This window comes from Chroicocephalus ridibundus, chromosome 6, assembly GCF_963924245.1.
Source record: "Chroicocephalus ridibundus chromosome 6, bChrRid1.1, whole genome shotgun sequence".
Classification (NCBI taxonomy): Eukaryota; Metazoa; Chordata; class Aves; order Charadriiformes; family Laridae; genus Chroicocephalus; species Chroicocephalus ridibundus.
This window is the reverse complement of record NC_086289.1, coordinates 24,498,918-24,513,908: the sequence shown is the minus strand read 5'-3', so window position 1 is coordinate 24,513,908 and position 14,991 is coordinate 24,498,918. Positions and strand designations below refer to the sequence as shown.

At 40.0% G+C, this 14,991-nt stretch overlaps 1 protein-coding gene across 2 annotated transcripts in view; it reads right to left on the bottom strand.

Moving 5' to 3' along the window:
* Positions 1–539: 539 nt before the first annotated feature.
* The window catches only part of ADK (adenosine kinase), a 298,680-nt gene continuing 284,228 nt past the window's right edge, over positions 540–14,991 (bottom strand). For both annotated transcript variants that reach the window (XM_063337494.1, XM_063337495.1), the window contains exon 11: positions 540–1,719. In XM_063337494.1, the coding sequence (XP_063193564.1) occupies positions 1,595–1,719 (125 nt within the window). In that variant the 3' untranslated portion in view covers positions 540–1,594. The remainder of the gene's footprint in view (positions 1,720–14,991) is intronic.

Sequence of the window (14,991 nt, the reverse complement as noted above, 5' to 3'; positions counted from 1 at the left end):
ACGATGCAGTGATCTGTGCTTGCGATGATGGAGTTCCATGGCCCCATGAGGATTTTCAGAAGTGGCTGGTTTGAAGCTCCTTGATGTACTTGCAGGGATCCCGCCAGGTGATCTCATAAGATGACAGAGCCTATTCTCCAATGTATCCAGCTGGATACTGGGTCAAACAAGTGAATCGGGATCATAGGCTTGATTTCTCCCCACGGTCTTTGCAATACACAAACTGTAACAACAACGTTCAATCTCTGTGTGTCCCTTGTTCCATGCTATGCAGTAAAGTGCGAGGCCCTCACTGACTTAACGTTCTTTGATGAACCCTAGCCATTAATTTTTCATCTCTCCTGTTATACAAACACCAAACTGATGTTCCTTCCCTTCCTTACTGCTGAGATCACCCTTGAACACCCACCTGGACACTGGAAGTCACGTAGGAAACGTTGAGATCTAACAGGTACTGTGGGTTAAGCACCCATTTCCTGTTCCCATTTCAGTATGATATGTGGAGGAAAACCGGGCACGTACCAATACAAACCCAGGAGTATCTGTATGACAATTTTTTATTTATCAGTATCAAATTACATAGCAAAGTAATGAATGCAGTGTCAGATCACTTCTTTGAATACTGTAAATACAAACAAAATCCACCATATTGCTTAATTATCCAAAGTAAATTAAAAGTTTAAAAATGTGCGTTTCAGAGATTCCGTTTGGCATATCCTGTCAATATATCCTGCATAAATATTTCTGTACCTCATTATCACTATGTGTACCTTAATTAAACACAGCCTCTAGAAAGCTCACGTGGAGGAGATAGGATCTGTATGTTCATGTTCATCATCAACTCACGCATCTGCCCTGAAATCACTGAAAGTACCTATCTGCTAACTCACCTGACAGATGAATGTGACTGTACGTGGAGTGGCCAGACCCTGCTCTCACGCAGTTCCAGATCCAAAACTACTAGCATCGGTGGAAAACAACCGAATGCATGACATCAGCGTTAGATCAGGTCCTTAAATTACTGACAAAACAGCTACTCACTTTCATGGCAGCTGGGCTGGGTCTGATGGCCAGATCTTGTACGCTCAAATATGTAAGGAAATTCTTGGGACTTTTACACCACTCTTTACACTAGTGTGACTCCACTATAAAGAACAATTCCCAGTCCCAGTTTATAACGTTAAGTGACAAATAAAGTCAGGTCTGTTGATTTCACGCAAGTTGAGTAGGATTTGGCCACAGCTGGATACAAACTAGATAATTCAACAGAAGAATTTTAATGGTGTTAATCAGCAGTGTCATTTACATGGGACTTCTTCCTTATAAACGGTGTAAATAGAACAATTTTTCCTGATGGATGAGAGAATAAGCTTCACTTAGCACTGTTTCCAAAAGTTAAGACTACTGCGACACTCTAGTGGTATGGAAAGGAAAACACCATAGAAATATATATTTTGTTTAGAATACAATGAACAGAAGTACAGAAGCGTTGATGCAGGTAATTGGAAAGGTGAGGAAAGGGAAGGAGGAAAAATGTAGGCAGCAATCCCACGGCAACATGGGAGTTACTCTTGATCCCTCCAATTCACCAGTATCAGTGGAAGTCAGGCTTCTCTGGGAAGGTGCAACCTGAACGTTTGATAATTACGCTGGCTGCGTAATGTCCAGCCCGGATGCACTCGGTCACTGGCCGGTCATAGACGAGCTGTGAGAGGAAGCCTGTGGAACAAAGTGGGAGAGAAAGAGAAGGAAGAAAATGGTTAGATTTGCGTTTTGAGTGTCCCAGTTTGCCACAGGGCAAAGCACTGAAATACTGGCCTAACCGTATGTACACAGGTACCCTGGTGTCGCGGTTTGGGCTGCTTTGGGCTACTTTAAATTTAGTATTGAGCTTGAGTGACCTGCTGAGTTGGAGTGCTGCTGCTGTTGTTTCTACCTGACGTCTCCATGTGGTAGCCTCAGGTAAATTAAAGATTATCAAGACTGATCTTTACTAGTGCTCTCAAAATTATTTTACTAGAATTCTTGCCCTCTTTTTTCCCACAGAGAGACCCTGATTCCTCAAATACCATTTTAAAAAGACAGAAGCAGCTTTCCCTGCTGAAGAGAGCTCCTTCTGTTCATACTGGCTGCAGCCACAGCTCCACACAACTGTCACTCTGCAAGCTTTTCCCAAAAAAAAGAGAAAGGCACATAACAAATAACTGTTGTCTATATTCACAGTTGCAGGTGTTCACAACGAAAAGCAGGTGAGCAGCTTTTACCTGCTGAGGAAAGTTAGATAGCATCTGTTGCCCTTGATCACGGGAAATTTAATCCCAGACTTCAGAACGAGCAGGCACCTCAGCACGTTCCCGTGCCCACATGAACAGCAAAGCGTACGGAGAGCCAGGCCCCGCTCCGCGTCAGGGCACTTGGTGAACTGCTTTAGCCAACAAAGCCCTAGCACGCATGGCTTCCAAAACCAGCAACCACTGGGAGCTGAGCGTTTTGAAAACCAGAGCACCTCCTTAAATGAATATAAGCAGAGAGCCCCAAAAAGGAGATTATTTATAGGTACTCGGAAAAGTTAAGTACAAGTGGCACCAGAAATTTTATGGATTGAGTCCCTCAGTTCTGAAACATTTTGTCTTGGTTGAAACTATTGTGACCAAAAGCATGACAGAACTTACAGCAGAGGTGAAATATGTATTTAAAATTTGGAAGAGATTTTCTCCTCTGTCATTCTAGAGGCAATATTTTCTTCACTTTTATCCTGTTTTTAATATGTTTCAGATCTATCTCTCTTCCTCATCCAATCACAGAAGGAAAGCGAGGCTTGCCGAAGAAAATCAAAATTCGAGCACGCTGAAACACGCTCTTTTGAAAGCTTTCATCCACCATTTCAAGTTCCTGCGTCACGCTCTGACAGGCCTTGGGCCTTGACAATACAAATCCAGTCTTGAAACCACGTCTCTCGTAAGTACTACGGAGCTCATAGGTACCAATTTCTGACACATTACACATTTTGATTCAAAGGTGATACGTTTGGCTAACTTGCTTTCAAACAGATTTTCTCCATTCAGCTTGGTTACTATTGGAACAAAGACTCTACGTTACATTGTGACGCTCTCATTTAACCTGTGCTCCTATTCTAAATAGTTCCTTTTGTGGCACATTAGAGAATATTTTATAAGGTGGTGAAAATATTTTATCCTATGCAATAATGTCTGTTCCTTGAAGATCAAAAATCATGTAAAACATGAAAAATAAGGTTAGATTAACAAAAGATAATACTGGCGAGGAAAAGACCCCGTTTTCGTGAATTACCAAGGAAATCTTGGCTTCTCGGTCATGACTGATAGTGAAAAGAAGCCTAGTTGATGCACAGTTTTCTCTAAACTGCACCAAATGGGACAAGAGTTTGAAACTACTAAATCTACAACTCAAATACTTTTCATTGGAACAGGGAGGCCATAGAAAGTAGGCACTTTGGCTGACAACTAGGAGAAAACTTGTACGTTTCTGACATCAATACTTTCCTAGAGAACTACATATTAGCTGGAATTTCACAGTTATTGACTGACACTAGCTGGGGAAAAATGACTGCTTCACCAACAAAAGTTAAGTCCATAAGGACCAGTGGAGAAGACAGGATTTTTCAGTGTTACAGAGACAAGAATCTGAAACAGGAAGAAATTGTGCTGTGAGAGCTATCACTGATGGCAGCAAGGGGATGCCAGACAACACAACTGTGGCAGGATGGTCCAGCTGCAATAGTCGGGTAACAGTTGAGAAATTCAAACAGCATGCCTGGCAGAAATCAGACCGTTTCTGAATAACAAGACGAAAATGGTCTGCTCTCCATTAAATTAACATGCATTTTTAAGAGAAACTTTCTTGGATACGCGGAGAATGTCAATCATTAAATTTAAACTGCCTGGGAGGCAGGAGCTTGCCAGTGTGCTTCTGGGTGGTTCAAACCTGAGAGCAAGTTGTAACCGTATGTAGAACGAGGCGGCTCAGACAGTCCATTTCTGACGCAGTAAGTACCGAAGACGCACTGGGCAGGCCTCCAAAGGCAAACACGAGGCTAGGTTTTGTACAGAGCATGAATTCAGAGAGGGGTTTACACAAGAAAGAACAACTGTCCTCTACGTTTACGACCCAGGCATCAAACATATATGAAGATGAGAAAATCCAAGGAACGAAGGACCACAAAACATTAATTACTTTTCAATATCAACTAGACTGAGACTGTCACCATCTCCCAGGCTCACTCCAGTTTCAAGCTAGCACGTGTCTTTTGTCTTCAGTGAAGCTACTTCTTATTTATTTTGATCTAAGTGAAAGCAGAATCAGGTGAAAGAACATCCTGTTCTAATTGAGGATAGAAATGAGAGATCTCTGTGATTTCAGAGTGGTGGAGAAATGACATTAAGTACAGCTGTCATATATGAGATATGTAGAAACTGCAGTGGGGAGTTTGCCCTCAAACCATTCTCTCGTCTGTTGAGTTTCTCTTAAAAGGTATGTGTTTCATAGATGAAATAGAAATAGCAGTATCTGACACAATATCGCATCGAATGACAATACAAACACACATATCACAAACACAGAAGTACATCACACACTAAGACTAGGCAGTTGGCAAAGCAGACCCCGAGGGAACACCAGAAAGCACTGTTTGAGCAGAGAAACAAAGAGCTCTATCAGGTTGGCTGCCTTAGCTGCAGAATGTTCTTTTTAGTTAATGCAGTAAAAAGCAACATGATCAGAATATAATTCAGAGTTTGCCTCCTCCAGCGTATAAGGTGGTGTGATGCAAACCCGTGAGTCATACTCTCAAGGCATGGATTCGGATCTTCGAGTTCCAGCCGAAGAAGTTACTGCCCCATCTGTTTTTTACCATCCTTCTTTGCCGCTTGCATAACCTGATACTGTGTCAAAATGAGTCAGATTAGTTTAAACAGAAAGCTGTTGAATAGTCGATCTTTGCTAACCCAGCTGATTTAAACTGAAGTGGGTTAGTGAGTACTCAAACAGCTCTACCAGCGAGCAGGGCGGTGGAGGGAAGACGATAAGCAGGTGAGGGCTATAATCTCTTTAAGGTGCCATGTCTGGAAATGCAAGAAGATAAGTGAACATGGCTTCGGACTTACTTCACGCTCCTCCTACAATTTCACAGACAGAAAGGGCAGGATTGAACTCTGATCCCGTATCACAGGCCTGGGATCACAGAACTAGATCATCCCAGCACCTACTAAAGTAGCTCAGCAACTATTTTAACTTCTGCCATGGCCTGAACTAGTTCCTGATTATCATTGGAATGGAGTGCAGAAAGCAGTAGTATATTTTTGGCTGCGCAAGACAACCTCGCTTCAAATACTCTACCAAAACAACTTCAGGCAATATTGTCTACCACCTTCTAATTGCAGCTACTCTGCACTGGCATTTCCACACTGCGGAAGCTGGAGACGGTGTTAATGCAAGGTGTACCACTCTCTTCACGCTAGAACACAAAGGCAAGGACCAAACTCAAGGCTCTCCCACTTTTCTGCCTCCTGCCCTGACATCCAAAGTGTTTACGGAGTAAGAGAAATGGCAGTTGCAGGATGTCTCAGTAAGCTTTCAGAGTAGACTGGGATGCCTTTTGTCCCTCACAGGCATGGACAGCCAAGAAACCACCTTGTACCTACTCACGGTAAGAACTTATTTGGAACTGTGTCCAATTCGTCCCGCTTATTCAGAGTCTTCCTAGAAAGCAAAGACAACTCCGCTTTAAAAGCTGCTTTAAACCTTAGAGTGGTAGAGAACGTATTTGCATTCCCAGATGATGGCAGTGATTATAACACATCAATAGCTATTTTTGGCCCATAATTATTTCATTTCTGCTCAGTAGAGAAAAGCATCTCTGAAATCACTTTGCTCTGAAAAGTGTGCCTGACATAATTGAGAGTAAATCTTTATTATCTCCAGCTTCCTTACTACATGTGCTCAAAGACAATGTCTATAATCGTTAGGTCTGCAAACAGAGTGAGGGACAGAAAAGTTAAGTTGCTTTCATCCTTTTTGTGCTCACCACCACATGAAAAGTTCTATAAGCCAAGTGCCAGAAGTGGTGCTTGAGCCTCAAAATCCAGACCCAAACCAAGGCCCTCACTGAAACGGGCTCAAATCTCTTTGGGGATGTCAACATAAGTCTGAAAAGACACAGCAAGGCAGTCACCGACTGACACAAAAGGTGTTGTCTTTACTTTGTTACTTCTAAGAGCTGAGTAGCACTTAAAAATCATTAAAGGAGAACCAAGTTCATTTCCTTGTGGCCAGCGAAACAGACATTTCAGAGGCAATTTCACTGAAATTAGTGATTTCTTTGAAAGTTTTGTTTTCAGATTATCAGTGGTAATTCTGAATGAACGCCCAGCGCTAGTGCAGTTGGATAGGAATGTGGGAGTCCAATAGCGGAGATTTTAAAACAGTTCTGGTCTGCTTCAGTAATGGTTTAACAACACTTAAAAACAGCTCATATTGAAGCCAAATGTTTCATTTCAAATTGTACACTTGACAATTAATTTTAATGACTGTTAATTACTAATGCTGGCTGGAAATCCGTTTATAGACTCCGACACCCAGCTCCCCCACTACTCGTCTTTCTGCAGTCTCTCTCACACTTCCAACCTTTACAAAATGCCCAAGGCAAAATTAATACATTTTTTTAAATGCAAGATAGAAAAGCAGAAAAAAAGCAATTATCAAATGCATTAATTATAAACAATTACAAGCTGACCCTGAGTCACAGCCCCCCCAAATCTTTTTGCTATGTGATGTTGCCAGACAATCCTCCTCTTCCAGCTGAACCCTGAAGCACCTAATATAAGCAGTGCTAGCCAGGCCACTCACCGCCAAAATTGTCCCAGCCACACAAAGGATCATGAACAGCTGAGCTGCCTCCTCTCTTTTTTTTTAATTTATTTAAAGTTTCTACAGCTTAATTTATGAACTGCCTTTTTAAAAATGGTTTCACTCCACTAAGGGGGACAGTTGCAAGTACCTTTTTACGCTCTCGTTTTATACAGCATTGATCACAGTTGCTCGAAAGCTCATCTATTTTTATGTGATCCCACTAGCTTTCCAAGCCAGCAGTGTGGGAAGATGCAGTTTTCAAGAAACATTACCCTAGCAGTTCAAAGGCTTGTAGCTGATATGACTGAGGCTTTTTCGGATGTCTTTTAGCGCTGTTGGAGTGGGTTAATGTTGTGGTAACACGAGCCCGGTCAGTTGTAATCAGGTGGTTAGAAACGCCGCTGCCAAGAGCCAACCAGCCAACCTAGATTTTTGTAAAAGATGTTGGCATCAGATGATTCTGCAATATAGTCACTGAACGACCGTACGTCAACATGCTGAGGTTTCTCCTTTTTTAATTTTGTGGCAGATGGTGGATATTACAGCCAAGAACTGTGGTAAGCCAGAGGCCCTGCCCATTGCTATCAAACCGAATGTTGGCTATTCTAAATGGAAACGTTTTTGATTAAGGGTGGGATTTGGCTTCTGTTTTCATGTATTTTGGCACTGTGGTCTGACACATTAGACTTACAGTATATAAGACAAATTAAATGCATGCGTCTTCAAATACATTATACTTCTTTCAATCTTCACACACCTTAGCTCTTTCTCTCTCAAAATACAGTGTAAGAATTATTCCACACATGCACATATATGTTATTAACTGCAGATGTATACACGTACAAACAAGTGCACACAGTAAACAAGTCTTTCCCTCTCTTTTAAAATGAGATGGTTTTGTGCTTCCACAGAACTGTAGCGCCAGGCTAATTACAAGTGAGAGAAAAAAGGTTACCAACCCTTTCAGAAGAACAGTCATTTAGGATGTATATCTAACAAGTGGCAACCTTGAAATCTCACCCTCCCTGAAAAGAACATTGGAAAAGCCTTCCTGCCTATACCACTGGAGGAAAGTTTTAATAAAACCTAATTAAACTACAAAAATCCCGAGTGGCTAACTGATTTTAGGGGCTAAATTTCTGGCAATTCTAATTATCCTCTTGTGGCTTCACTTAGTGTTTCACAACCATGACAGATGACAATGAAAAACTGCAGTTAAATTCATCCTCCCTGACACCATGCTAAGCACTGGCTTTTCCCTCTCCAAGTAAAATCAATACCATGTTTGAGTAAACACGTTTACAACTTTATTAGGATGTCTCGCTTGTTCTGTAACAGCTACTTGAAGCTGTGGTAACAAATCGACTCAACTCAGTTAAACCTAGAGAGCTGAGTAAGAGGCTCATCGATAAGGTTGTTATAAAAATAAACTGCAGGAGATCAGAAAGCTGGAACAAACAGCCTGGTAAATGTCAATATTTTTACTTCCAGAGAATGACAAAACCATGAGATCACGAATAAAATGTTTCTGAAGTCTATATTTACTTTATTTATAAAATGGTCACGCGCTAAAGGCATTTCACTGTCTATGTACAACCCTCTTACACAAACTTCTTATTTTCTAATCACCAGCATGAATACTAAACCAAGCATGTTTTCAAGAAAAGCAGCCAGTATTGGTATTGCTGTCCCTACCCCTCTTGTTTTCTTTATATTTACATTTGGACTGTACTGAATTTCTCTAAGGATCACTCAGAGGGGTGTACGTCTTCCTTAGTCTGAGGTTATACAGTCATTTATGGCCACATGCAAATAATACAACTTTGCATTTACTAGACAACAATGAATAAGTGGAAGGAGTGTTTTCAGTCCAGCAGCCTTTTCCTGGAATGGAGAGGAGGTGTTGAATACACAAAGCAAAAAAGAGTTCAGACCCTAATTCTTCAAACCATTACATGTGGAAAAAGTTAATGAAAGATTCCTGCAAAAATGTAACAATAAAAAAACCCTACAGAAAATGCCACTAAATCCCTGTTATTCCATTAGGAATCAGTTACTCAAGGCTGAATAATTTTATTGCATTGCGTGTATGTTTACCATTGTTTGGACCTACTGGTCCAGCACACTGCAGCTCGCAGAATAAGGTGTCATCCTCCTTCCCAAGGCCTGTATAGATGCTTGCGCCCATCAGCGACTGTCTCTCTCTAAGGAAAATTAGCAGTCTTCTTTCTTTGATGTCGCTGTGCAAGTAGGAACAGTGGTTATAACTCTATAGCGGTTTGGTCCTGAAGGCTGTGCAATGGATGGAGAAAACTTAGATCCTGGTTTGAAGCCCACTGAGCCTGATGGGAGTTTTCTGTCACTGGCGTATGCCTTGCCTGAATACTGTCCTCCCTTTGAGGGGGGGAACAGCCCAGAGCTGGAGGAGAAGCTTAAGTGTTTTATACTGTGACACCCTCCACATTAATCATCCTCAGTGGACTCTATTTATAACCTGTTGCATATCACCTCTATTAAACTCCCCAGCACATCTTATTGTCCAAGAGAAGAATCATTTCAGTCTACAATATGCTCCAAGAAAGATGTGATGGAGGAAACTGATAACAAAGTTATAACTTCATGGTTTGGTCCTATTTTTCATTTTTAAATCCACATGAAGTTTGGGAAATTCCTTCTTGGATCAGAATCTGGTGGCTTTGGGCTTGTCTCCAACAGTCAGGATCAGGGGAAAACATTTGATTTAAAAAAACCCCACACCTCCAAGCCTACAAGGAATACTCAAGGCGCTGTATATGCCAAAGCAAATACAGGTATTTTCATTGGAAACATCTTCTCTAACTATCTGAAAAAGACTGCTTTCCAAGCTGATGTTTCTCTTTGTTTTTCCTAAAAACATTACCTAGAAAGTTTCCTAGAAGTGTTCTTCAGAAGCTAAAATTCTCCTTAGCCATTTTTGAGACAGCAGAATGAAATATGCTTTCTTTTATTAGTACCTGAGGAAATTTTCTGAGCTTCAAAACAGATCTGTTGTATTGATATTAAATGGTGCAGATTACTACATCTACCACTTGGTATAAGAGAAAGAGGATGTCACTAATTTAATGTAGAAATAATGAAGTTCTAAGTATAACAAAACGGAATACTATGTATTATCCTCTATTCAGTTTTTAACATTGTTTGGAAGCATAATGCTTCTGTCATATATTCAAGTACAAAAAAGGGCTACGTGAATGTAACTCCATAGTTGAGATTCACATGCACCAAAGGCAGGAGATGAAGTTGTGTTTGCAGAGCGACCATCTCTCAGGAAGGTTTTATTTGGAGGAATACTTCCACCCAGTCCAGCCGGCAGTATGCAGAGAATCAGAAAGCAACACCCAATGCAGTGGGAATACGGCAGCGAGACAGCCTATCAATTTCTTGACTGTTGTGGGTTGAAACAGCCTACCCTAGTGTTACATTCACAGTGCTCCTATTCTGATACAGTGACATTTAATATCTTTTGCCTGTTTAAATATCTGGTACAGCCATGGATTGATACTAATCATTTACTGATCACCAATAACAGTAACGTCCCTTTAAGCAGTCGGAGATGAGCGCCAAACTGACCTACAAGCCCTGCTTTCAACTGGGACCACGTTGTTTCTTTTGTTTCTTTTTTTATTGCAACCGTGTCATCTTCCCACCCCAAGTATGAGCCCATTTCAGTGTGGGGGCAGTGAGCAAATTATGGGAGACCTTACCACCCTGCGAGTGAGTGAGGATCCTGATAGCTAATACCTCCAGCTGGGAAGCACCTCTGTGGTCATCGTGTCAGTCTCCACAGCACCACACCAAGTCATACCAGATGTGAAATAGATAACGTATTTCAGTGTATTTCTATATTTCATTCTGTGGTGTTGTATCTCCTGTGAATACAGCATCAGCTTAATCTGACACATCGTTTCTTAGGGGACTACATCCTGCCCTGGTTCCCAGGGGAACGTTCTTGATGATCCAATCTGACTAGTGCCTCTGTCTCTACTCAGAATACATTAAAATAACACAAAAATATTACCAACAGTCTGCAAGCAAGGTAATAATAACTCATTAAAGTAATTTCTAACCTTCCACATGAACATTTTCTTTATCATTACATGATTTTCTAACACATGACACATTAACATAAAATGAAATGTTATGAGGATAGGGATAGTAGGCATGACAAAGTATTTTAAACAGTGATGATTTGCTTTGAGGCGTTAAGCCGATCTGTAATTGTCCCATAGCTATTACAGCCAAAATTGGAACTTTATAATTGGTTTTGAAAATCTATTTTTAACACAGTAGGTTTGTTTTTTAAAATGTACGCAACCTATTGAACATTTATTTCTCACAAAGCCTGTCCAGAATGTCACTGGATTTATGGTGAGGTAAATTAGGCCTTTTAAAACCCCATTTTGCAAAATATTAATCCTCTTGCTGTGTACTGAGGCTCCCTTAACACTGAGGGTGTCACTGCCAGGAAGAGACACACACCGGCTAGAAGGATCAGGTCCTGCTTCAGTCTAATTCAAAACTTCTGAGGGTTTTTAATTCCATACACTGATCCTTTTAAATGGATCTCTCACTTCTACATGTTATTTAAAAAATGACAGCAAATATACTAATGTTTTGCCTTACATTGATTCTACTACATATTTTTCTGGATTGCATTTAAATTGTACAGGTGAAAATGTGAATTATCATATTTAAGTTACTACATTTTGATAAAAAATATATATGTAATAAAATTAAGATGAACAGTTAGAAACCATGAGAAGGGTAGCAATTAAAGGAAAACCATTAAACCAGATTGGATCACAACTAAATTATACTTGGATGACACTTGCTACCAGTTTTAAGTGTAATGCCAGTACAGACGAGTGTAATATTTCCAAAGAAATAATTTTGAATGGAAATTGGTAAAAAGTGAAGGGAGAATATTCCATGTTTTTCCTGAATGATATCTATTTTTATGTTTTTGTTTAAGTAGCTGCAATTTAAACTGTGGCAAATTTCTAAATTGTGCCAGTACTAATGTTGGAATTACCAGCAACTGGCTACACTATCGATCAGAATAATGATGTGCCTCTAGCTGAGACTGAGAAAAATCAACTAGCAACATGTAATCTGGTAATTTTCTAGTTTGTAGAAGGTCAGTTGCAGAGATAACGTGGCCATCTAATAGCCTAGGTTTAGAGGGGATGCTTATCTGAGAGTTAAGAATGCCATCAGAACACACGGGCGGTAAGTCATGAACATGTTGACAAGTTATCCGCTACCAAGCAAAGATTGATGCCCTATCTGCAGCTCAGTTATTACACTCGTGTATGCTGTTTATAAAACAGGAGTATTAAAGATGGGCAAAACAGGCTGTCAGTCAAAATGCCGATGACATTAAGAAGGTATTTTTATTTCAAAGCTTCCTATCTCATCAGCCATGATCTCAGTAACAACAGGATTGCTCAGAGGCAATTAGCCACCCATGTTGTATAAATGAAGACTAAGAGAGCGCCGATTTCCGTTATAACATTTATCTTTACATCAAAGAAAAGACAGAACAATTCAAAGTAGTATCCCCTTGTCTCTTTGCTTGTGAAAATAAATTTTGTAGCAAAAATCAGCCATAACAAGTTACATGCACATACATATTTAATTGATATCACAAAAAAAAAAATACCCCTCACTCCTAGCTGGCAAATAAAATTGCATCTCAGAGCTATGGTGTTATCAGAATCCGTACTTCACAGCAGTGATATTTTATCCACTCTCTATCAAATGTGATTAAAAAATGATGACAACTTCCCAAGATATCTTAAACAAGTATAAAAACCTTATACAAATTAAAGACCACTGTAAGAGGGTTAAGTAGCTTCTGATATGATACTCCCGCTGTTCAGTAAAGAATCTGTTCCTAGTTCCTTGAACTCCTGTTTCAACAAATCTAGAATGTTCTAGGGGTGGCAAGTACTGGAGGGAGGGCAGCTATTACAACAGAGATGCATACAGAGATGAAAATACAACAAATAAGAGGAATACTTCATTTCTCCACAATGTTTTTAGTGAAAACAGATTCTTCCACAACCTTAAAGAAGCCTATAAATCCATTAAGGAACTTTCTTTTTAATATAGTCACAAGCCCACTCATAATTTAGTATTCTGACAAACCATTCAAACCACCTGTCTCTGCTGAAGGCATTATCAGATGTTTTTGGCATGTTTAGCACTCCTGGTATAGCCATATAGCAACTATCCATAAGAACTCATTTCATTTCTCACATGTGCACATGCCTCCATCCACACAATTCCTTCACTTGAAATACATAAGGGACTTATTAGACAAAGTCATGAATACAGTCTGTCTTTGCCCTGTATCAAATTTATTGTGAGAAGATGGAATTCCCATTGTATACGTTTCATTTTTTAATTCAGTCAGCTTCTTCTCTTCAGCCACCAACCTGCCCTCCGAGGCTGACTGAGGCTGGATTTTCAGAGGAGCAGGAAATGGCACCTGGGAACCTAATTCCTGTAGGATTAGAACTCAGAGGACCATAGCACAATTTAGGTTGGAAGGGACCTCTGGAGGTCACTTGCTCCGGCCCTTGGCTTAAAGCAGGGCCAACTCAGATCAGATGATTCTTGATTCCTTTCATAAACAACGGATTCTCCAGAACAACAACATAAGAATTATTATACTGGATTTCATTCTGTTTCCATTTTTATTAATAGCATACTTGTTTAAATCCACTGGCTTCAGTCAAGGTATTCCAAAGTTATACTAGTGTTTTTGCAAAACAGAAACAGACTTCTTTTTAAAAAAGGTTTCTGAATCAAACTTTTGCTAGTAGAGGAGTAATAACGAGCAATTATTGTGTGCGCTATGGGTTCTTTGCAGACCTATATATTTCTTGTGCTTTTAAAAAAAAAATGTATATATGTGTATAATATATTTAAAGAATGTTTCACATTAAGGATAATATTTTAACATTTCAATAATGTAGAAGTATATAACAAATATTACTGAGCTCTGAAATGAAAGCTGATGTCACTCTATAGAAAATAACTTGCATTTAGGCTCATGAAAACAGGCTAAAATTTGTACAATGCGATGACCTGTACAAACTCTTAGGAGTCCAAGGTCTTCATCTAATTGGTAAAGGCATTTAGATTAAGCTGGAAAAATAATGTTTAGAATTAACCTCTATATTAAAGATGAGGGAATGGCTTTATTGAGCCAGTTTGGCAACAGAAACTAAAGGAGGGAAATATCTCCACTAAGCCCTGTGGTCTCTAAAGAAAAGATAAGGATGCCAAGAGGCACGCTGACGCAAGGACACGTATCAAAGACAAGAATTCCTCTTCTGTTGCTGTCCCTGTCTCTATCAGAGTAGTTCTCTGAGAGCTGAGGCAGTAGTTGCCCATCTCCTAAGGTTCACGCTAGGTTTCACAAGAGAGAGAGAGAACTGCTTATACGTAAGCTTGTGCACCAAAAAAAATCTGAACGTCGCTTTCAAACTATAACTAGCAGCTTTACGAGATTCCGCGGTACATGAAAGCTGCCAATGGGAGTTTTAAACTGACAGGTGGTTTGAGCCGTTGACCTCAGCTTTAATACCGACAGAGGCAAATTGCTATCAGCTCATATTTGGCACCGTACAATGCTTAATGAAGAGCTCCTTCTATCTCAGGATTTCTCCTCCTTGAGAATGGCATAACATCTTTATAGCATAGTGATAAGTAATATACACTTGCTGTGATCATTCTGTCACTGCTTCGTCACAGTACTTTAAAATGATTTGTGGTTACATTTCATACTGTAGTACTTTTCATGCAGTATATGACTAAATCATAGTAGATTACTAAGTCAATATATTTATATTGACAGAACCTGAAGTAACATTGATTTTACACCTTCTCCTATTCATTTATTGTGAACTCTCCGTCCAGTTCCACTGAGTAGACAGATTTTAGGGGAGAGATTTTGCAGGGGACAATGGCAGTAACTATCAGAAAATATGCTTATTTTTTTCATTAGTTACGGTGGCAATGACAAAGGGGAGTCCCAACAGAAGGCAGACCTTCTCT